Genomic DNA, 24,379 nt, shown 5'->3' with positions numbered 1-24,379 from the left:
AGAAAAGTATTCTATATGAGTGTGACAGAATTTCCCTGTGTTTGAATGGAACCTGTAAATTCATTGTTCATAGTTTCTACTTTCAATTTACCTTAAGTGCTGGTCACCTTGGGCCATGGTTACTTTGCAAACCACAGTACATTCTTGTTCTCCAGCATAGGACTATAAGAGATTTATGTCTATTTATCAAGCTAAAGAAATTTAAGGTTTTTCTTTTAAAAGTGGGTGTGGATTTTTAGTTATAATTCTTTACCTCAAGAAGACCTATTTTGTGTAAACCTATTTCTCCCTTCCCAAAGGGACAAATGCTTGTTGTAATAATGAATCAGAAGAATTAACACAAAATTGTCAGCTGTTTTGACAAAAATAAACATTTTCAGTGATGGTAAAAAAAAAGTGTGTGGCTATCCTGCTTCCCACCATTATTCATTGAAGAGATTTTCTTTACTCCACTTTATAAAACAGCTCCTTTGTCATAGATTAACTCTCTATAAATCTGGGGGTTTAACTCAGGACTCTCAATTCTGTTCTATTGGTGTTTGGGTTTATCTTTACTTCAGTACCATGGAGTGTTTGATTATAGCTTTGTAGAATAGTTTAAAATTAGGAAATGTCATGTCTCCCATCTTCTTTTTTTTCTTTGCTCTAGCTATTCAGAGTTTTATGTCACATAAAAATTTTAGTAGAGTTTGTTCCAAGTCTTTGAAAAAAAGTCATTGAAATTTTAAATTCATTAGAGTTATTGCATGGAATCTGTATAAGTATAACCATGTATATACAGTATCTGTACAAGTATAACATGAGTAGGATGGTTATTTTGACAACATTACAGGGGAATGTCTTTTCATTTCCTGGTATTCTCCTGTATTTCCCTTAGCAGTGATTTATAGTTTTCACTGCTTAAGTCTTTCACCTCCCTTGTTAAACTAATTCCTAGGCACTTAAAGTTTGAGACACTGATATTGAAAGAAATAGTCTTTTAAATTTCTTTTCCATCTAGTTTATTATTTGCACACAGGATTGTAATGTATTTTTGTGTATTAATATCATAACCTCATGCAGATACTTCTGAAGGAGGAGAGTATTGTGGCCAGGTAAGGCCAGGAAGTGAGCAGAATGAAATTTGAGGAGGAATGAGGATGGAGGATGTGTGAGAAGGAGAAGGGAAGATGTGGGGAAGAGCAGACTGGATCTGGGCCATATCGCTGACGCTTTATGTGGAAGGAAGATCTTGCATGTGATTTTCACAGCAGCCCCTTCTAACAGCATGCTGCTGAAGTCTGGCACACGTGTACACAGAAGCTTTCCAATAAGTGCCATCAACACACGAATCTTCATATCCTCGAGTTTTCACATCATCTTTGCATTTTTATAATGTTTGTATCCTAGAACACAACATTGATATAGGCACTGGCAGACAAGATTCACTTTGTCAAAAGACCATATTCCCAGACAATAGCAATCAATACGGTAAAAGCTCCAGATGTATTTTATCTTCCTTATTTTTCTTAATTTTTCTTTCCTCAAATTTGCTGTTATAAGAATACAGTAGATGTTGCCTATATCACACAAAATGTGCCAATACCTATTTTATCACCAGGAAGTTTCTAGTTCACAGGAAGCATTAGTAGCTTAGTTTCTGTTGAGTCAAAATCTAAACGTGCGTTTCAACTGCATGCCAGTTGGCATTCCTAACCTCCACATGGTTCAACTACCATCTACAACTATATTCTGGAAAAAGCCTATCTGTGGTATTTGGCATGGGTTTGGGAACTATCAGAAATGAGACCACAGATGTGAGGCTTATGAGAAAACTGCCAAGATGACCAGGCTAGTGCTGATGAGAAGATCATTAAAACTCCCCACCCCCATCTGTGCCAGGAATGTGTGACCCATACCCCTGAGGATAAAGATGATATTTATGTGCTGTTTCCCAAGATCTTGCAGGGGAGAAAAGCCTCAGCTTTCACCAGCCCGGTGAGGCAATATGACACAACCCTGTCACAAGCCCAGCTTGAAGTCAACTTTACCTCAGGACCAGCCCCTTCTCATCAGTGACTGAAAACTTGTAATTTGGAAAGACCCAAGTCAAGGGTTTGGACATTCCAGTTACCAAAGGGACGGAAAGGCAGAAACATCTGGTTGCTCAAACCCTGTTGCCTTTGAAATAATTTCTCTACCTCAAAAATTTAGACAGTCCTCTGCTTGGAGTCTTCAAAGCCCTCTCCCACCTGACAGGCAGGGGTGAAAGGGTGGGAGCTCCTTCATGAGAGAGGTCCAGGCTTTCCATTTTCTCTGGGCATTCATCCCAATTTTTTGCTCAGAAATCTAGAATTGTCGCCAGTGGGTTGTGCGGTGAGGGAGGATTTGTTGCCATACCCCCAGGTAGGCATGGAGGGTATGGGCAGCTGTGGCTTCAATTCATTTTGATCCTCCTTCCCTTCCTTACCCAGCCTGCCCTCCTTTTCATGCCCTTTGTCTTTCCCCTTCCTATATTTTCTCTGAGTATTTTTCTCACATGTAGTCTTAAACTCTCTCGGTCACTGTGGTGAGATGTAGTCCTGGTAGTTGGGGGGCTTCCAGGGAGGAGTTGGCCTTTGAGAAATGACTAAGGGTCACTGTAAGCAGGAATCTGACCCTCTCAAAAAAAGAAGTTTATCACCTGCCAAGGCTCGTAGCCATGGAAGGAGATCATCACAGAGGGAAAGAGTGCAATGGCTGAGGGTATTGAGAATTAATACCCTAATTAATTCCCGGTCTTGACTTCTGGTATTGCCAGGACCTTGGGGAGGATGCTGCCTCCCCAGCGAACCCCTATACCCCTGTGACACTGGACAGAGCCCAATGGAGCCCACCCTGCACACTTTCCACAGCCACCAACACCACCGGTGGCTTATGTATGGCTTATATCATCTGCTCTATCAGACTTTGAGAAAACAGCAACTTAGTTCCAACAAAACAATAGTGACTAGGTTTCCAGACAGTCACCAACGGGTCCCTGAGAAATGCTGTGCTCTGGGTTTCAGCAAGGATGACACAGGCATTGCAGTGATCAAAGTTTGCCTCTAGGTCATATCCAGCTAAGAAGTGAGTCTTAAGGGGCTTAAGGGATAGCTCAAACAGCTGAGATGCTTGCTTTATTGGTTCTGTGTTCCATAGCAAATCATTTCTCCCACCCTCCTCAAGACTGCTGAATATAGTCCTAGAGGACCCTCGCCTGACTGGACCCCACCATTCATCCAACCAGCTGGGTTGCATCTCTGTTCAAGTGTCACCCTTGATCAATATACCTAAACCAGTATACCTTTATTTCCCCTTCTCCCCCTACGTTAGCTTTTTTCATGTCATTTATCATTACCTATCATTGTGAAACGTAATTATTTTTAAAACCATTTTTATTTAGGTAACGCTGTAGTACTGTCCTGTTGTTCATTGATTTGCTCGAGCGGGCACCAGTAACGTCTTCATTGTGATACTTGTTGTTATTGTTTTGGGCATATTGAATATGCCATGGGGAGCTTGCCAGGCTCTGCTGAGCGGGCGGGATACTCTCAGTTGCTTTCCAGGCTCTTCGAGGGGGATGAAGGAATCAAACCTGGGTCAGCTGCATGCAAGGCAAATGCCCTACCCTTGTGCTATCGTTCTAGCCTCTTTAGGTACTTGGATTTATAATAATGTTACTCTTACTTTTCAATTATACATCATTCCAACCACTACAGAACCCAGTTTCCTCCACCAGTGTCCCAAGTACCCCAATTATAAGCTCACTTCTATAAGCAAAATCTTTAATGGCATGTCAAAATCTTATGACATGTTGTTAATTTTTATGTTATTGTCTATATGTTTTCTTTCTAATATTTTCTGATGCCCAAGAGGACAGAGACTTTGGCCTCTGATTTCAAAGTCGCTCAGTGAATATTTTTTGAATGAATACAAAATGAAAAAATATTAGACATTTAATAAATATTTGGTCAGCAAAAGAACCAATAGATAACAGGCTCTCAATATAAATAGCTCCTGTTAGAAGAGTAGGGGTGATGTATGGCACTCTTTTAGAATCATTGACATAGACAAAAAAATGTTCAAGGAGACTTAAGAACTTTTCAAAAATATGCATTTATTAATTTTCACTTTCCTAAAGCCAGTTTGGGTTTGGTTGAGAAGAAGGGAAGGTCTTGAGGACATTGCAGGAAAAGGCCTCTCTGAGCTTCCTATGGCTTGTGTATATTTTCATGGGCTGTCAGTAGCACAGTGATCACCAGGTTTGCAAACTCTTCAAAGTTGACCTGCCCATCTTGATCCGCATCCAGATCTTGGAATATTTTGTCAATAGAATTTTGATCTTTGGATTGCTAGGAGGAAAGAGCAGAGATGGGAAACTCAGACTCCTTCTCTACCTTCTCCGTGACTTGCATCCCTCAGACTTCTGCTTAGGGACGGCTCACCCATTAACCAAAGTTTTGGTGGAGACGTCAACATGACAAATCAAAAGATGGAAGCAACCTCTATTGTGAGTTGTCTTAGACATGAACTCACATGTATCTGGGCCTGGAAGCATGGATGCAGCTCACTGATCCACTCTATCCTCTGTCCTCTTTACAGATGAGTAACTTAGTCCAGAGTAGAGTTGAGTGGAACAGGAGGTGACAAAGTGAATTACTGAGAATAGGAGTCCCTGCTTCATGGGGGAAGGTTGGGAGGCCAGCCTTGGGAGCTAATGGGGTTCCGCCCTTCCTCAGTCCTTGTTTAACTGCCACTTTCGGGCCCCATATCACTCACAATGCAGGGGAGCAACCAAGTCTGAGTTGAAAGGGGCATCACTTACCCTGAGGATGTTCGCCATTTCCCGGTTGATCAGCTTACTCAGATCACCTTTGGTGAGAGTGTCAGCATGCCCCTCTCGGACTGAGTATTGGTGGAAGATGTTGACGATTCCTTCCAGGTAGTCTTCCAACTTTGTCATCTTCCCAACTTCACCTTAACCTGCAGGAGACAAGGGAGGTCTAGGGAAGCTCTTGTCCATCATCTACTTCCTTATCATCTCTTTCTATATCTAAAATTTAGACAAGAGATGACTCGCTCTTCACTGTGTCTGTTTTTTATTCTCTCTACCCCATGCTTTATCCCTGGTAAAATTTTCATTTCATGCCCAGGATGGGAGAGAAGAAAACATAATATCACCTAAAGTCTGAAAAATAAAAATACCCACCAACCTAAGTTTCCATGGCATTTTATATTCTATCCCTATGTTGTAGGATTATAATTCAGAGGGTAGCACTCACTTAGGCTCACCTAGAAAGAACCCTTAGTTGGGCTGTTTCCTTGTCCCAAGTACTGATATTTTAGGTCCTTTGCAGATTTCTGCATCCCACCCCACCTGACCCCACACACCCTTTGTCTTCCCTTTGGCCTAAGAGTGAATCTATTAGCATAGTGACAGCTAGTCTCCTTAAGTTCAAAGTAAATTCTGCTCAGAAGTGCCCCAGGAAGAAGAGCATGGTTCCCAGCAACCTATACAGAGGTTATCTGCCATCACGACCCTCTGGAGCACCTGAAAGCCCCGCTAAAGAAAGAATACAATACCTGTCAATACACAGGAGCACGAAAGTGGTAAGAAGCTAACGCTTGTGCAGGACATTGAGATGGGAAGGTATTTATAAGACACCCTTGGTTTCATTTTAAACCATGAGTAAAGAGTCATCTCTGATTCATCTTGAAGTCACTGTTGAACAGTACTATCTTGCTCAAGAGAAGTCTTAAACCTATGACTTTGTGATTTAGCAGGTAAGACTATATTCAAATATATTACCACTGCTCAGGACATAACAGAATCTTACCCTTATTCACCTGCCCAGTGGTGAGATGAAGCTCAGGTTTCAGGCTTAACTCTGTATCCTGCTTCCTCAAAGAAAAGCCAAGGGGATAGTTTCTTCTGTCTGACAAAGAAGATTGTGAGGAATTATTTTCTGACTATCTATTTCAACTGAAAATATAATGATTGTTTTTTTTTTAAAAATCAAAGTGAATATGTAGTCTTGGGACAGAAATAATGTTTCAAAACAAATGAAATCTGAATAAAGTATGAGCCTTTTGTTCATAATAAAATATGAAGATAAATTCATTAATTTTTCACAAATATGGGGCCAGAGAGATAGGTCAATGGACAGAGTACACAATCTTCATGAGGGAAGCCCTGTTTTGACCCCTTCATGGCATGGTCCCTCAAGCACAGTCAGGCATATCCCCTGAGCACTACTGAATGTGGCTCATAAAGCCCTCCCGTTGATCATCGATTTGCTCGAGCGGGCCCAGTAACGCCTCCATTCTTTGTTGTTACTGTGTCTGACATATCGAATACTCTCGGTAGCTTGCCAGGCTCTCCGAGAGGGGCGGAGGAATCGAACTCGGGTCAGCCATGTTGGCCGCGTGCAAGGCAAACACCCTACCGCTGTGCTATCGCTCCAGTGGCTCATAAAGCAAAACACAAAAATCAAAATGAACAAGTGTGCCATACTTCTAAGAAGTATGAAGTAAGAAATTAGGGGCCATAGTGATAGTGCAGCAGATAGGGCATTTGCCTTGCATACAGATGACCGGGGTCTGATCCCTGACATACCATATAGTCCCCTGAGCATTGCCAGGAGTAATTCCTGAGTGCAGAGCCAGGAGTATTCCCTGATAATTACCAGGTGTAACCCAAAATGCCAAAAAAATAGTTGATTGTAGGGGAACTGGGTGCAGATATTTGGAAATGGTCCATACTATTTTTTTCCATAAGATTTAAACCGCTCTAGAAATTGTCTAAACTGGGGCTGAAGTGTACAACAAGTAGGGCACTTAATTTGATGCAGCTGACCCAGGTTTGATCCCCATCACCCTATCTGGTCCCCTGAGTCCCATTAGGAGGGATCCCTGAGCACAGAACCAGGAGTAAGCCCTGCGCACATAAAAAAAAAAAAGTCATCTCTTGGACACTTAGAACATGCCACTCATTCTTTTTATACAAACCCTCACTTAGCTCTACATATAGTCCCTGGAGTAAGTGGTAGATGCAGAAATGAATCAGAACACGTGGGTGAATTTTTCCTAACTACTAAACCAACTTTGTGATGTGTTTAAAATCTTTGTCAGGGCCAGAGAGGTCTACTCTCTCTCTGGAGTACACTTCCCTGGAGAGAAGTCACCTGTCTCACGTGCAACTGTAGTGGCAGTGACCTTGGTTCAAATTGCTGGCACCACATATGAGCACATTCAGGGGTCACTCTTGAGCACTGGGGCACTGCTGGACATGACATTCCCCCAACAACCCAAAAGCACTTTACCAAATTTGTTATGTCTTGTTATGCAGTACTGGGGGCAATATCCTGGCAATATTCATCCCACTGGGTCAGAGGGTCCAATACTCAGGTGTGGCAGTGTTTGAGACCACCAGCATGACTTCTGGCAGTGCTTGAGGTTATGAAATGCCAGGGTTTAAACCCAGATCCTTCAGCATGCAAAGCATGCACTACTCACCTATCTCTCCATTCCTAATACAGTAAATTATTGATGAGTCTCTTAAAAAGATTATTTTCTTGATGTAACCCACACCTCTAGTGTGAGGATAAGGGACAGAGAAACATGAATTGTGTCACCCTCCCAGAATTAGAAACCAAATGGTCTCAGATATGTTTCTGATGCTGAGATAGAGGGCCTCCGGAACACAGGCAAAGTAGAGGTATGGCACATGTGTATATTTAAATCACAGAGCCAACAATATTGCAAGCAAGAAACGCATGCTGTAATAAACAAACTTTAAAATGTGCCTGTTAAAGAAACAGACTAGAGTGTAGAAGGAAATCAGGGACCACGAAATAGTGTATGCTTGAAATTCTACTACAAACAGTTTGTAAATCGCTGTACCTTCATAAAACAAACAAACAAACAAAACCAAAATATCAGTCAATCACCTGTGGGATAGGAATTTGAGGATGTGAGCACATAGGGGAGATGTCACACTGGATAATTGTTTTGCTGTGTTGAGTACTGAGGGATTGTGCCTAGGACCGGCCTGTGCTCAGGGCAAGCCGTTACCTAACTCTGTGAGATTTTTGTTCCCCTGTATGATCAAATTGCCACCTCCTTTAGTTCAGAGATGAAATAAAGCTCAACTGAGAGAATAAGTGAGAAAGTGTTTTGAAAAAAGTACACAACAATTTTTAGTCTTGTTTTTTTTCTCTTTTCCTTCCCCACCCTGTATGGGAGAGGATTATTTTCATCAGCGAGCAAAAATGTGAGCTGAGATCCCACCTTCAGGTGGTCTGGACACTAATGGTCTCCTGAAGGGACACAGTTATCCTCCACTGTCCTGCAGGAGCCATGTGGGGTGGCTCCTACACCCAGACTTCCCTTTGGGAAGCTTCCCCTGTCCCCCTGAGCATAAGCCCAGCATCTATAGCACCCATCTCCTACCCCAGCCTTCCTGGGAATTAACTCACAGGAAGTGCTAGACTCCATGGCTAACTTGTTAGACTATAGAATAACAAATATATTTTGTTTCCTCCTTCTTCCCCTCAGAGCCCAGAACTTCAGGTGTAAAGCAAGGATGAGAACATCCACCTTGCCCCTGGCCACAAGTCATTTCCAGGAAAGGCCAAGCATGTAGTTATTTCCTCCTATCCAATGGGGGAATGTCTTGTTGTTGGCCTTGGTGCTCCCAAGGTATGGCCGGGACTGTGGATTCCCCCTGCTCCCTCTAGTCAATTTGCAAGAGCTCCGTAAGTCATCTGCTCTTGGAAACTTATATTTTAACAGACTTGTGGTACATTATGTGATGGAGTACTACTTGGCTTTAAGAAAAGATGACATTTTTTAATTTGTTGCTAGGGAGATTGATCTAGAGGGTATTATGCTGAGTGAAATTAGTCAGGAGGAGTGGGACAGAAACACAGAATATCTCACTATTATGAGGGATATAAAGAACCACAACAGGGGAGTTCTATGTAGGATACAATGTGGTATATTTTTGTAGCATGTTATTTTTGTTCTGAATTAATGAGTTACATCAAAGTTACATTTAGAATCTTATCCCTTTATTCCATTGTGAGCATTTGTTTTCTCCAGTCAACAGAGGACTGCCTTTGAGACAAGACAGTGATCCTATTCAGAGTGATAGAGACTGTTCAAGATCACTGCTTCTTTCAAATTTTTCAGGTTAAATTTTCTGTGCTTTTGACAGTTTTACTGTTGAACAATTGATTCACTAAGCACTGTAGCACTGTCCTCCCACTGTTCATCAATTTGCTTGAGCGGGCACCAGTAACGTCTTCATTGTGAGACTTGTTGTTACTGTTTTTGGCATATCGAGTATGCCACAGAGAGCTTGCCAGGCTCTGCCGTGTGGGCAGGATACTCTCGGTAGCTTGTCGGCCTCTCTGAGAGGGGTGGAGGAATTGAACCCAGGTTGGCCGTGTACAAGGCAAACACCTTTCCCACTGTGCTGTGATTCACTAAAACTGCACATATTTATTGCATGCAATTGGGTGAGTTTGGACATATGCATACATATTTCCATGATACCATCTCCATATTCAAGGCAATAGACATACCTATTATTTCCAAATTCTCCTGAGTTTCTTTGAATGGTTTTCTGTTGTCTTGTTTGTTTAATTTATGTGGTAAGAACATGCACCATAGGTCCTCTCGCCTAACAAATATTCAAGTCTCCAACTGCATATTAACTATGGCTCCATGGTGACAGCACTTCACTAGCACTTGATCATCCTTAATAGATAACCTTGTATGCATCAAGTAAGAATGATCTGGTCTCTTGGAGGATTCCTGTGTTTAAATAATGGAGGCTAAATATCTGCCTTGGGATTCATTTTCTTTTCCTCCCTTGGTTTTTCTTCTACAGTACATTGAAATATACAAAAGACTATAAAGTATGTTTCATGAAAATTCATTATAAGACAAAATAAAACAAGGAGTCAAGAACCATAGGATGCTTTTAGTGGTCTGGAAAGACAACATTGTTTGGAAAAATATTACAGAGACTTTACAAGGAAATAAAGTTTTATTAACTAAAGTAACTTTCTGTGAGATCCAGTCAATCTATATGAGTAGCTATATGAGTTCTTCAAGAATGATTACCTCAGAGTCTGAATTTCTTATGAAGTTAAACATCTTCCTGGAGAAGGAAAGGTCAAGTTCTAGGAATAAGTCTTTGGCAGCTGACTCAACAACCAGGACAGGAGAGGTCAGGAGAGAAAATGTATTTGACACAACTTGAGGAAGTTATGGTCTCGAGGAAGTAGACATTCCAGATGGGATTAGGAATTTATCCACGAATTGTTAACAGTGGTAGATATACAGGAAAAAGAGAGATGAAGGATTTGCACAAGACTTTGTATAGGAAGAATCTCTACATGATTTGTGATGACTTTGGGGCTAAATAATGTATTCCTGGAACTCCAAAGCCTTCAATGAGTCCTGTGGGATTTCTTAGAAACTCAGGGAGATGATTGGTACTGCCAGGTCTATGCTCTGGAAACTTCCTGGAGACAAAACAGAGCCAGTGGTGCTCTAGGCAAGCTGACTAGGCCGAAAGTGGTAGCACTTCTTTCACAAAAGGCTTGGCATTGAGGGCTTCCAACTTCTCTGGAATCACTGATGCTAATTCTAGAAGGGGAAGAACTCTAAAAGAAGGCTCCATTTAAAACTGTCAAAAGAGGGGCTGGAGAGATAGCACAGTAGGTAGGGTATTTGCCTTGCACGTGGCTGACCCGGGTTTGATTTCCAGCATCCCGTATGGTCCCTTGAGCACTGCCAGGAGTAATTCCTGAGTATAGAGCCAGGAATAAGTCCTGAGATCTGGCGCCAAAACAAGATAAATAAAATAAATAAAACTGTCCCCAAAATATCAAATACCTAACTTAACAAAACACATAAAAAACTTATAGATTAATAATTGTAAGTCACTACTGAAAGAAATGGAAGATACCAGGAAATAAAAAATCATTCCATTTTGGGGAGGAGAAGGTGTTGGTTTCAAAAAAATTGTCAAAAAGACCATCCAATTCAAATCAATATACAGATTCAAGGAATTCTGTCACAATTTTGGTGATATTTTAAAAAATTTTGAGCAAACTACTAAAATTTGTAGAATTTATGAAATCATAAAACTTGCTGGATTACCAAAGGTATTCTGTGAAAAAAATATGGAAGTTAGTGAATTTCCTGACTTTAAATTATACTATAAAACCATCATAATCAAAATGGTGTCTTACTGGAATAAATATAGACTCTCAGACCAGTGAAAGAATAGAGACCAGAGGTAAAGATTTCTTCAGATTTATGGGCAATTAATCTAAGACAAAGAAGTTAGGAGCATGGGCATACAGTGCAGGAACGAAAGTCTCTTCAAAAAGTGGTGCTGAGGAATATATCCCAGAGAGGCAAAAATGTATAGTCAAAGTGACATCTGCACTTGTTTGTTCATTGCAGCACTCTTTACAATAGCCAGAAACTGGAAAAAACCTGAGTGCCCTAGAACAGATGACTGGTTAAAGAAACTTTGGTACATTTACACAACGGAGTACTATGTAGCTGTTAGAAAAGATGAAGTCATGAAATTTACATACAAGTGGTACAACATGGAAAGTATCATGCTAAGCAAAATGAGTCAGAAAGAGAGGGATAGACATAGAAATATTGCATTCATCTGGGGAATATAAAGTAACAAAATATAAGATTAACACCCAAGAATAGCTGAGATCAGCACCAGGAGGATTACTCCATAGCTTAGAGGCCAGCCGGGTATTCTAAGGGAAGGGGCAGCTCAGATAAAGAAGGGAGCACCAAATAAAGGGTGTTTGGAGGATCCTCCCGGGAGGGGAGATGCATGTTGGGAGTAGACTATGGACTGAACATGTTTGCCACTCAATGCCTCTTTTGCAGACCACAACACCCAAAGGGAAAGAGAGAACAAAAGGGAATGCCCTGCCACAGAGGCAGGGTGGGATGGGGGGGATGGGGGTGGGAGGGATATTATTCATGGTGGTGGAAAATGGGCACTGGTGGAGGGATGGGTATTTGATCATTGTATAATCAAAACCCAAGCACAAAAATTTGTAAATCTACAACTGTACCTCATGTTGTTTCACTAATAAAAAATTTTTTAAAAAGTGGTGCTGAGGAAACTGGACAACCACATGCCAATATAAATAAAATTGAATCCATGTCTCATGTTAACTACAAAATTTAATTCAAGTAAATTAAAGACCCTGAGATTAGACCAAAATTATAAAATACATTGAGGAAAATACAGGATACATATCTCAAAAGAATTTTTAATAATTTTATTCCATTGACAAAGATAACAAAAACAGAAATAAACAAGTGGGACTACGCTAAATTAAAATCATATATGTGGAAAATATTCAAGTTATAATAAAAAGGCACTCTAGGAATTAGGGAAAATATTCTCATAGAATATACTAGATCATAGACTAATATCAATATATATCAAAAAGTTCAGCAACAGAAACAACTAATAATCTTGTCAATAAGTGTGGAGAGGAGACAAACAGAAACTTCCCAAAAAAGGAAATATAGACTTCCAGTTGTCTGGTGAAAAAGAGTATTTTATCATTTATTATTAGGGAGTGGAGATGCCTGGTATTGAACCCAAGTCCTTATACATGCAAAGCATGTATAGGAGGGACTAGAGCGATAGCACAGCAGGTAAGGCATATGTGTTGCACGCAGCCAACCTGGGTTTGATTCTGCTGCCTCTCTTGGAGAGCCTGGCAAGCTACCGAGAGTATCCTGCCCGCATGACAGAGCCTGGAAAGCTCCCTGTGGCATATTCGATGTGTCAAAAACAGTAACAACAAGTCTCACAATGGAGATGTTACTGGTGCCTGCTCGAGCAAATTGATGAACTGCGAGAGGACAGTGCTACATTATTAGGGAGATGAAAATTAATCATCAATAAGATATCCTCTCACACCAGTGAGAATGGCATATATCAAAACAAAAAAAAAACAGAAGCAATCCGTGTTTGCAAGGATATGATGAAAAAGGAACCCTCATTCATTGTTGGTATGAATGCTGGTTGGTTCAGGTCTCAAGGGAAAAAGTATGAAGATATCTCAAAAATAAAACCTTAACACAATTTTTTTAAATGTGCAAAGAAAGTAAGAAAGACTGGAGAGGTAGTGCAGTGGATAAGGAGTGATCCCTGAGTACAGAGCCAGGAGTAAGTCCTGAGTCCCACCAGTGTGTCCCAAAAAACAAACAAATAAAAAGAGAAAATAGATCTCCCACATGACCCAGTGATTCCACTTCTTGGCATCTTTCCCTAAAACACAAAAACATCAAAAAGGTAAATGCACACAAAGCTATGTTTATTGCAATGTTTAGTACAATTGCCAGGATATAGAAACAGCTCAGATGCTCAACAACAGATAAATGGGCATAAAATTGTGGTATGTATTTACAAAGGAGTACTAAGAAGCCATTAAGAAAAGAAAGGTGAAATCATTTAGTCATTGAAACTTGAATGGAACTGGAGGGCAGCATGTTAAGTAAAATAAACCAGAGGGTAAAGAAATAAATACTATATGATATCACTCACCTGTAGTATATATAGAACAAAGAAAGATAGTATCAAATAATTAGAAACCTTTGGTCCCGAATTAATGAACTGAGAATGCCAAGAGGGGAGGGATTTTGGTTGGGAAATGATGAGGAGGTCGTAGCACTGTAGCACTGTCCTCCCACTGTTCATCGATTTGCTCCAGCCGGCCCAGTAACGTCTCCATTGTGAGACTTGTTGTTACTGTGTTTTGGCGTATTGAATACATCACGGGTATCTTGCCAGGCTTTGACGCGCGAGCAAGAAACTCTCAGTAGCTTGTCGGGCTCTCCGAGAGGAGCGGAGGAATCAAACCCAGCTCAGCCAGGCGAGCTGCGTGCAAGGCAAACGCCCTTCCGCTGTGCTATCGAGGAGGTCAAGAAGTAGTATAAGGACTTGTCAAGAAGAAAATTACCCAATCTCTTGTCCTTTGACACGGCTGTTACAACTAAATTAGAGTATATGTAGTTTATACAAATAGTTCCAGATTGGCAGATTGACACAAATAAATTAGAATAAATCTACTCAGTAATTTGATGATGATAAAAAAAAAACACTATATCACCAGTTCCCTGAGTGTTCCTCCTCCCCCAAAAGGCAACATTAACTATAAAAATAAAACTATGAAAGTTTAAGATATATAAATTACTTCTGAAGACTGAAAGACTAAAGCATGAGCCTTAAAAACAATACATTTCATTATATATAAATATGTTTATAAAGTAATTTTGTTTTTTAACATTTCAATTTTTAAAATTCAGACACTGTGATTGATAGTATTGTTAATGAAAGCTTCATGCATTTTATGTTCCAACACCACAGCCTCCAAAACAGTGTCTGCGTCCCTCCACCATCATCTCAGGGTCCCACCATCAAACATCACCCTTTCACTGCACCCCCACCCATGGTAAAGTCAGTTCCAATTCCTAGGTTTTATCAATTAATTTTAAAACCATTGCAGACATCCTGTGCATCTGTGACAGGGGATCTGTTGAATGAACTGTATTCAGAATAGAACACCTAGCATCAAGAAGAAAGCAATAAGAACTAACTGGGTGTGGAGTGATTTTAGGATACAGTTAAGGGGTGGGGGTAAGGTAGATTAAAGTAGATTATAGTGTACAAGGAACCAAGATGTAGTAACTAGAGAGGGAACAGAACAGAGGGCATAGGAACAGAAGTTTGTTCTAAAAAAAACTTTGTTTTGTATCTTTTTCTTTGGAATTAGTCATGAAAAGCAATGTTCAAATATAGAAAGCAGATGGAATAAAAATATCTATCTGTGTACTGTATTTGTAACATAACTGCAGGATGATTCTAAAATAGAGTGATTTAACTGTGAACTTCACCTGGATATGGCCTAAATTCAAAGATAACTGCAATCAAAATTTGGTTGTTTTCAGCCAAAAATAAGAAATAATAAAATGGAAGTAAACAAAAAATCCTTTTGGGAGTTCTGGAACTGTCCATAAAAAATGACTCCTGGGTGTTAGTGAGCATATTCAGATAGCAGGTTCTCTTGGGTAGTAGTGTCAACATTTACTCAGACAAGCAAGCCACGTTTTGTCCAAGTATTATCAACGTTATTTCTGCAGTACATCAGGTTCTCTGATTCTGGTTTACAAGTTCTTTGGAAAGGAAGTCTCACTTCTCAATCAATGTAAGTATGAGAGAAAAACATTTTCTTTCCCATGCTCACTGCCAAATATCCTATTCTACCAAATACTTAGAATTATCAAATTAAGCATAGTTCTAATAAACTTGACCTGCTATTTTGCAGAAGTGCAGTAATTGGTTTTTACAGACAGATTTTGGAGCAAGTTGAACAATTTCTTAAAAGGTCTTCATAGCACACTAATGAGTAAATTGTGTAATGTGTAAATTAGAAATCTGTAGAGCCGATTTAAAGGAGAACCGCATAAGACACTTTTCAAAATGGAAAGTGCTCAAGAATAATATAGACTCTCTATTGTAGGTATAAACATGTGCTTGACCACCCAGGAATGATTTTCTTGATGGAAAAATTGCAGCAAGTTTTTCAGGCAGACAATGCAGCAAGCTCTCCGGAAGCAGTTCTGTTTTGTTCTGCTGGGCAACAGGTCGAAATGTGAATCTTCTTCTCCCCGTGCAGTTTGTCAACAATTATGTTGACCAATTTGGAGGAAGGAAATATGAAGATATTAGGTAAGAGAGACTTATTTTTCTCACCCAGATGGAGGCATAAGCAGGAAATGTCTCATGAAGTCAAATTATTACGAGGAAAAAAAGGATATTATGACAGTGACTAAAGAGACATGGAGACAGTAATAGCTGCTGGTGGAAAACTCCTCCAAATCCAGCCTTCCTGTGTCCTTTGGGTAGTGATTCTTGAGCACCAGAATATGAGCTAAAAGGAGCACAATCTGTTTCCTATCACAGAATAACCACTGGGTCTGAGCTCTACAGCGGCTTCCCAGAAGCCTAACAGAGAAAGATTATCACAGAATTGTGTATCCAGTTCCTTCAACAATTGTATTTATAGCAAATAGAAGTAATCAGAAAGGAGGCTGCTGCTATCTTTCTCATGATTTATGAGTACAACATTGACCCCAATAACTGAAAGAGCCCTTGGCTGAGGAAGGAGATACCAGACATACTCCTAGTGTGGGGTGTTGGGAGAATGAGCACAAACTTGAAAAATTAAGTGGTGGTGTGTGGACAGGCAGACACTGAAATTTTCTGTGTTGACAAACTAAATTTGAGAACACTGTCAAACACTGTCCTCCCATTGTTCATCGATTTTGCTTGAGCGGGATCAGTAATGTCTCCATTTTGAGACTTCTTACTATGTTTGGCATATCGAACAACATGCAATTATATCTGATTGACCAAAAGGTACCTATTGCATTTGGGCTTACTGGGAAGACTTCTATCTGTCTCGCAAATTAACTGTTATCCCTAGAATTCAACTGGTTGCTACTTCTTTCAAGACAGTAGTTGTGGTTTTGTTGGAAGTTTGAGATTAGTTCTAAAAGTCAGTTCTGAGATGAGCTAAGCCTAACAGGATACTGTCGCACCCCTGAACATCACAAGGTGATTGGCAAAGTCACTATTCTAGAGGAAAAAAAGAAGGCAAAAAAAACTTTTCTAATTTTTTAAAATTTCATTTATGTAAGCAGAAATTTTATTTCTGTGAGCAGGTAACAGAAAGGGGAAGTGTATCAGAATAATTGTTGAAGTGCTTACTTCAGGCAGTAAATTTCATAGTTTTTGAATCTCTTTTCAAATTAGGGAACTCAGAATATTCTATTTCCGAATGCTCGAGTATCTTTTTTTTTTGTTCCAAGTCTGGAGTTCCAGATTCAGACTGTGGAAAAGAACATTCTAAGAGATACCTACAGAAAAGTATGTCTTCTAGAAAGGGCAGTTGGAACAGCAGGGTAGGAACTACATCTGAACTGGTAGAGACACATTGCAAAATAGTTGCAAGAGAAGCAACTATTCAGGTGAAGAAACAAAGAAAACAATGAAATGTATAAACAGTAAGTGTCCTACAATGTACCTGACTACTCCACATGGTCTAAGTCTCCCACTTCGAGCAAATTGTCTAATTGTCTAATTTAACACGTCTGAAGAGGAGACTTTCTCCTGCACACCTGCAGTACAGTTGTTCCTGCCCACTAATTCAAAGTTTGAAGAATTTAATTCTTAGTGTATAGTCCATCTAGTATTAAACTACTAAAAGACTACTCAGCTGCACAGTAGTGATGGAACTTTCCATTCATGTGTCCGATCCATGTAGAACCCTGTTGAATTCACTGCACTGCCAAACTTGAGCACTGTTTTAAGAGTTGCTGAGCACAACTCTCAAGGAATAAGTGGAAAGATCCAATGCATCTGAACACATACACACAGACAGAGAAGAATTTTGCTAACACATATTTTCCCAGTCATCAACAATCGCTGAGCCCTCTTCTGGGCCACTCTTGACCCCACTCTGGTCCGGTGGTTCACTTAGTTTCTACCTCACTCCTGTAACTGTGAATATGAATAGGTGAAGCTACTCAAGAACTGGAAGTTCAGTGAGATATAAACAAACATCTCAGTGAGATATAAACACACATTGGGGCTCAGAGAGATGGTTCAGCAGGGAAGTTGCTGGCCCAGGTTCCATCCATAGTACTTCAGAGGGTTCCCTGAGCCCAGTGTGGAGTGATCCCTGAGCACAGAGTGGAGTGGGGTCCCAAAAAAAGAACGAGTAAACACAAAACATCATGAATATCTGAATATTATTGCCCAGTGATTTCAGAGCAATTTGGGGAGGGAGAATGAGGAGAGGTTGGTGGGGAGCGCTGGGGCAAGGCCCTGGCAGAAGAAATCTGTGAATTTTGTTCCCTTAGTGAAAACATGGGCTGGAGCGATAGCACAGTGGGTAAGGTGTTTGCCTTGCACATGGCCAACCCGGGTTCAATTCTTATGTCCTTCTTGGAGAGGCCAGCAAGCTACTGAGAGTATCTTGCCCACACAGCAGAGCCTGGCAAGCTCCCCATGGCATATTAGATATGCCAAAAACAGTAACAACAAATCTCATACTGGTGCTTGCTCTAGCAAATCAATGAACTACAGGAAGACAGTGCTGCAGTGCTACAGTCTAATTACACTGGAGGAGGCCTTTAATACAGGTTGTAAAGGGAAATGGTAATGTACATTCCTGTTTTGTTCCATAATTAAAAATGAATGTGAAAATTTGTCTGTTAGGTATGATAGTGAAATCTTCATTGTTTTTTATTCATGGAGGTACAAAGCAGAAAAGAGATTCAGTGTATCTTGTTTAGGTTTAATAATTAGATCTAAAAGGTACAGGGGCAGATCCATAGTACCAAATGTGTCATTACAAAACAAGATACTGAACAAACTGACCTGGATGGATCTCTTCATAGACCAGGTCAATGATCAGCCCTTCCATGAGCTTTGACTATGGGGTAGTTCCATATTTTCTGTAAGAAATAAGTCTCATTCAGGAGAAAAGGGATGATGCTCTTAACCCAAGGAAAAGGCTGAGTGTCTGTGTCTGCAGATTGTTTGAAAATCTATGCTGAAGATCTATGCCCAAGCAAGAGGAAATATAAACAAATGGGACTACATTAAACTAAGAAGCTTCTGCACCTCAAAAGAAACAGTGACCAAAATACAGAGAGAGCCCACAGAATGGGAAAAATTATTTACCCAATACCCATCAGATAAGGGGTTAATATCCAGGATATACAAGACATTTGCTCGAGCGGGCCCAGTAACGTCTCCATTGGAGACTTTGTTGTTACTGTCTCTGGCATATCGAATACTCTCGGTAGCTTGCCGGGTTCTCCGAGAGGGGCGGAGGAATCGAACTCGGGTCGGCCATGTTGGCCGCTTGTAAGGCGAACGCCCTACCGCTGTGCTATTTACCTTTATACAAGACATTAGTAGAATTGTACAAGAAAAAAAACTCCAATCCCATCAAAAAATGGGAAGAATAAATGAACAGAAACTTTCTCAAAATAAAAAAAAAGGAAATACAAATGGCCATAAGGCACATGAAAAAATTCTCTACATCACTAATCATCAGGGAGATGCAAATCAAAACAACAATAAGATATATCACACCACAGAGACTGGCACACATCAAAAAGAACAAAAACAACCAGAGATAGCACAGATGTGGGGAGAAAGGGACTCTCTTTCATTGTTGGTGGGAATGCTGACTGGTTCAGCCTTTTGGGAAAACAATATGGGCATCTCTTAAAAAACTAGAAATTGAGCTTCCATATTACTCCATCAATACAACTTCTGGGAATATATCCTGAGGGTGCAAAAAAGCACAGTAGAAATGATATCTACACCTGTATGTTCATTGCAGCACTGTTCACAGTAACCAGAATCTGGAAACAACCCGAGTGCCCGAGAACAGATGACTGGTTAAAGAAACTTTGGTACATCTACACAATGGAATACTATGCAGCTCTTGGGAAATATGAAGTCATGAAATTTGCTTATAAGTGGGTGGTCATGGAGAGTATCACACTAAGTTAAATGAGTCAGAAAGAGAGGGACAGACATAGAATGACTGCACTCATTTATGGAATATAAAATAACACAATATGAGGCAAACACCCAAGGACAGTAGAGACAAGGGCAAGGAAGATTTCTTCATGGTTGGTAGCCTGCTTCATGAACTGGGGAAGAAGGCAGTTGGAATAGAGAAGGGATCACCAAGTCAATGATGGTTGAAGGGATCTCTCGGGATGGAAGATGTATGATGAAAGTAGATAAAAGACCAAACATGATGGCCTCTCAGTATGTACTGCAAACTATAATCCCAAAAGTTGAGAGAGAATAAGAGGGAAATTGTCATAGAAGAAGGGGAAGTGGTGGGATGGGTATGGGGTAGGGATACTGAGGACACTGGTGGTGGAAAATGTAGGTGGAGGGATGGGTGTTTGATCACTGTATGACTGAAACTCAAACATGAAAGCTTTGTAACTGTATCTCATGGTGATTATATACATACATATATATATATATAATCTATGCTCTGACTTTAATAATCTATTCAGACAGTGATTTTACAAACCAGAGAATTACTCACTTGGGAAATTTCTTAGTGCCTCATACTGGAAGGAATGATCCCCAACCCAGGAAGAAGGAAGAGTTGTTGCTGGAACAACTTTAAAGAGCTTAAAGAAATCAAAATGCAAATTCTATGTCTATTATCATTGTCTAAAGGATTGCTCACCCTAGGGAAAAAACATACAGGAACTCAAGGCTAGGGCAGATCTGTTAAAATCCTGGACAATGGAAAAGGACAGGAGGGAAATTCTTCTGGAATCTACTATCTTGTTCCCTATACCTGGGTGACAGAGACACTCTCTGGGTAAAGACAAGAAGCACAGAAAGGCAAGGCTTATTCTCAACAACCAATGCATGAAAGTCACTTAGAAGAGGATGTCTTTATGATTTGACCAACTTTTATGTCTGGGGACATGTAGGAATCCAATACTAGCTCTACCTCTTGCCAGATTAGTAAACTTTGTCAGGTTTCTGAGTCTCCTCACAAGCAAAATATAAATAGCAAACATCTCTTTTACTATGTTGTTACAAGAAGTAAATGAGATAACTGGCCTCAATATCTCATGCTTAAAAATAAAATTTTCAGCAAATTAAGAAACCAGTCAGGTTTTTAAAAAGTTAGTTCGAAGAATATTCAAATGCATATAAAGACAATCAGAAAAGAAATACATAAGTACAAATCTTAAGCTATCACTCTTTGAATGGTTAACAGGATGAATAGTTAAGAGTTTAACATTTCTATCAGGCTATAAAATAATTATTACCCTACTAAGCAGATACTTATTTTCTCTTTCATTATTTATTGTGACTTGTTAGTCAAATAAACTGTCAACCATGTTACATTTCTCAAAGGTGTCAGATGACCAAACAGCAAGGATGTGCTTCAATTCCAACAAAGTTTAGCATAAGAACAAAGATTTAAGCAACCATAGTTTTTCATTTTCCTCTTTTACACTAACACCCAGAAAAGAACCAAAAGTGTTGGTATCTTTCTCTCCCCTCTGCAGTCGATTTAAATTTTACTGAGTCCTCCCAGTCAGGAGGCCAGGAGACAAACTGTTCATCTGAACCCAACTGCAATGGTTCAGGATCCCAAGAAGAGATCTGAGGGAAATTCTTCTGTTGGAGTAAGTCTTTTATTCACTTGTTAGACACTAACTTCCCAATCCAAGATCTTCTCCATGAATGTTAGAACTTTTGTACCACTGAGATGAATTCCACTAATGTTGGGAATATTGGTGGAGGACCTGAGTATAGAAACAGGACTTTAGACAGCTCATCCTTTTGAGTCCCGGAAATCTCAGTTGTCGGATCTGGCTCAATTTGTAAACCAGGTCTCCTTTGTGGGTTCAAGTGTTGCATGAGGTTTCCTGCTAAACTACTTATTTCTCAATTTCCTACTCAACTGAGGAAGCAAAAACCAAATCACCTTGCTCTGGGCTATAACCCCTCTGACTCAGTCTTGTGGTTTCTGTAAATGGTGCAATCTTGGTAAATTATAACTTATGGCTTGCATTGTGCATGGAGTTCTAAAGAACTGAGTCTCTATATTTCTGGGCCACCTTATCAGCCCAACCATGAGCTCGGTAATCATATGTCAATTTTTAGGGTCAGTCAATGCAACTTCACAACCAATAGGGTTGTAAACCTCACTCTCTTAGGATTAATTCCACTGGGCTATCTTGCCACCTTCCCTATGGTCCTTCCCTTCTTGCAAGCTCAGAGAAAGTAGACTTACTGGATGGTCAACTAAAGAAAACAGTAAGGATTCTTTAACAATAAGTCCAAGAGAACATTTCCAAGAAATGAAGGCATTGAAGTGTATGGATCTCCCCACCCTCACCCACACACACACATACATACATGAACACTGTACTGCCATCAATGCAGCTAATTGGAAGGAGATTCTGGCTGCTCTCTGCTTTTTTTTCCATTTTGGATCACACCTGGCAATGCACAGGAGTTACTCCTGGCTCTGCACTCAGGAATTACTCCTGGCGGTGCTCAGGGGACCACATGGGATGCTGGAAATTGAACCCAGGTCAGCCACGTGCAAGGCAAACCCCCTTCCCGCTGAGCTATCTTTCCAGCTCCTGGTCTCTGCTTTTTTGTTCCTTTTATTATATTCATAAATGGTGAATGAGGCTTGGAGGCAGCTCAATGAACCCTCAAGTCTTTAATTTTTGACCTGGGCCATATTTGGACAGAAGTTCACCTTTAAAATATAGCATAAACCACCTGTGTCTCTCAGAATTATACAAGCCTTATTTCTTCAATACAGAGTGCATCCCACATTCCTGACTTATGTCAAAGCACTTATTTTGAAAGATTGCTTAAAGTTATCCTTCAGGAGGACTGAGACGACAATAACTTTGTCCCCAAGTTCCTTCCCACTTACTCTGAGGAACCCTATCTTGATATTTGACGACAATTCTCCTTCATCCCTTCTCTACTTTCAGTTCTAGTTACTGGCTATCAGTCATTTTTACTAACATGATAATTATATTGACTGGTTATTAAACTGTCAATTGATGAATAAGGATTCTAGACATGTGCTAGGCAGTCAGTCAAGGGACCCCATGCTAATGAAGGTAAGAGAGTCATTAGAAACAAAAAGCAAATAAAAATGGAATGTTTTAAGTGATAAAAAAAAAAGCCCAAAACAAATCAAGAAGTAATTAGAGACCGGATAGATACTGAAGCAAGTAGCTTCCTGCTACCAGTCAGCTCAGGCTGTAAAACCAGACCCTTGGGTAGGAATGGTGCCCTGGAAAGACTGAAATGAGCAAAGAAATCTCAAGATCAAAAGTCTTCTTCATGGCAACTCCCTAGAAAGCTACCTTCAGTCTAAACTTGAAAAAATAAATCCTACACACTCACTTTTGTAAAAGCACATCCTTGAACTCTCCATCTGGAGTCACCCACAAAACCTAACTTCTGGGGGGGTGCTTATTTTCTTTCCTCTATGAGGTTCTTCTCTTTCTTCCATGCTTTCTAAATAAAATCGTTTAACTGTTTTCCCTGTGAATGATAAAACACAAAAAAATCTGGAGCCCAGATGGAGAATGAGGCTGACCTTTTCCCCTGCAAAGAGCATAACCTCACCTTAACCTGAAAAACATGGCTCCCTAAAAACTCAGGTGGTAAGAACCAGTCTCAGTGTGGTGAAGATGAAGAGGGACTTAGGTGCTCCTTGACACCTGTTTTAGTGAGGCTGTCTGAACTTTAATGTACATGCCCTGTAAGAGTTCGTGAAGGAGCTCATCACAGACTTTGCCAGTCTTGATCTTTTCCCAGGGCACACACCCTGCTCTTATCCTTTCCTGTTTGCTTTTCAAATATGATTTAAAAAATCAAATATAATAGATCTAATTCCCAGTGATATCAAGTGAACAATTATTATCACAGGAAGTTTATTAATCTGAGTGATATGTTGGTGGGAACAAGGAGGATATTTTCTTTCTTATTCCCTAGGGCAATGCTCCTTCTCTTCTTAGGTATGAAGCATGTCTGTCTTCTTCAGATAACTTCCTCCTCCGCAACACTTCCCTAATAGGGCTGAGTTCCTCTTTAGTCCAAGCCCTGGGGTGAGGGTGTATAATCATCCTAGAGAAGGTGAAGAATTCCTGCTGTGCTATGCAAAGTCTCAGGATTTCATGCATATAAAAAGAACCCAATACATACCTCCATCCCCTAGGAAACAACGTACCCCAAGACTCACAACGTGAAAGAGTTATGTAGGGATATGAACCACAGAACAGAGAGGTATTTGTCTCTTAGAATACAATCTCTACAGAGTCCAACCACTACAGAGAGTGGTGGCAATAACAGAACACTTTCACCTTTCATTATAAAATTCTACAACTAAGGACAAGTATTCTTAAGCTTATAGGGGTATTTAAATCTTGATGACTTTTGTTGGTCTGGTGAAAATTCAGGAGGAGTATGCTTTTCTCTACATTTAAAGCAATGTATTCTATACTAATTACAGTTTGAAGACACATAATCAACCAAGTTAGGGCTATGACTGAAAGATTTAAGTGCCAGCTTCTTGCCTACTTCTTCATGCCTTGTCACTCAACTAGGGGAAATGGAAGATCTCCTGGGGTACAGAAAGAAATCTTTGTTTGGGGGTGGGTTCTGGTGAGAAGTTCTCCTTTGTCTTTTGGAATTCCC

General features: G+C 40.2%; 1 protein-coding gene across 1 annotated transcript; it reads right to left on the bottom strand.

Moving 5' to 3' along the window:
• Positions 1 to 4,211: 4,211 nt before the first annotated feature.
• S100A12 (S100 calcium binding protein A12) lies at positions 4,212 to 4,963 on the bottom strand. Its single transcript, XM_056122788.1, has 2 exons — positions 4,826 to 4,963; positions 4,212 to 4,352 (listed from the first exon to the last, which is right to left on the bottom strand). The coding sequence occupies exons 1-2, from the start codon at positions 4,961 to 4,963 to the stop codon at positions 4,212 to 4,214; spliced, it is 279 nt and encodes a 92-aa protein (XP_055978763.1).
• Between the last annotated feature and the right edge of the window lie 19,416 nt (positions 4,964 to 24,379).

This window comes from Sorex fumeus, unplaced genomic scaffold, assembly GCF_029834395.1.
Source record: "Sorex fumeus unplaced genomic scaffold, SorFum_2.1 ptg000047l, whole genome shotgun sequence".
Taxonomy (NCBI): Eukaryota; Metazoa; Chordata; class Mammalia; order Eulipotyphla; family Soricidae; genus Sorex; species Sorex fumeus.
The sequence above is the reverse complement of the archived record's forward strand: the minus strand, read 5'-3'. Positions and strand labels throughout refer to the sequence as shown.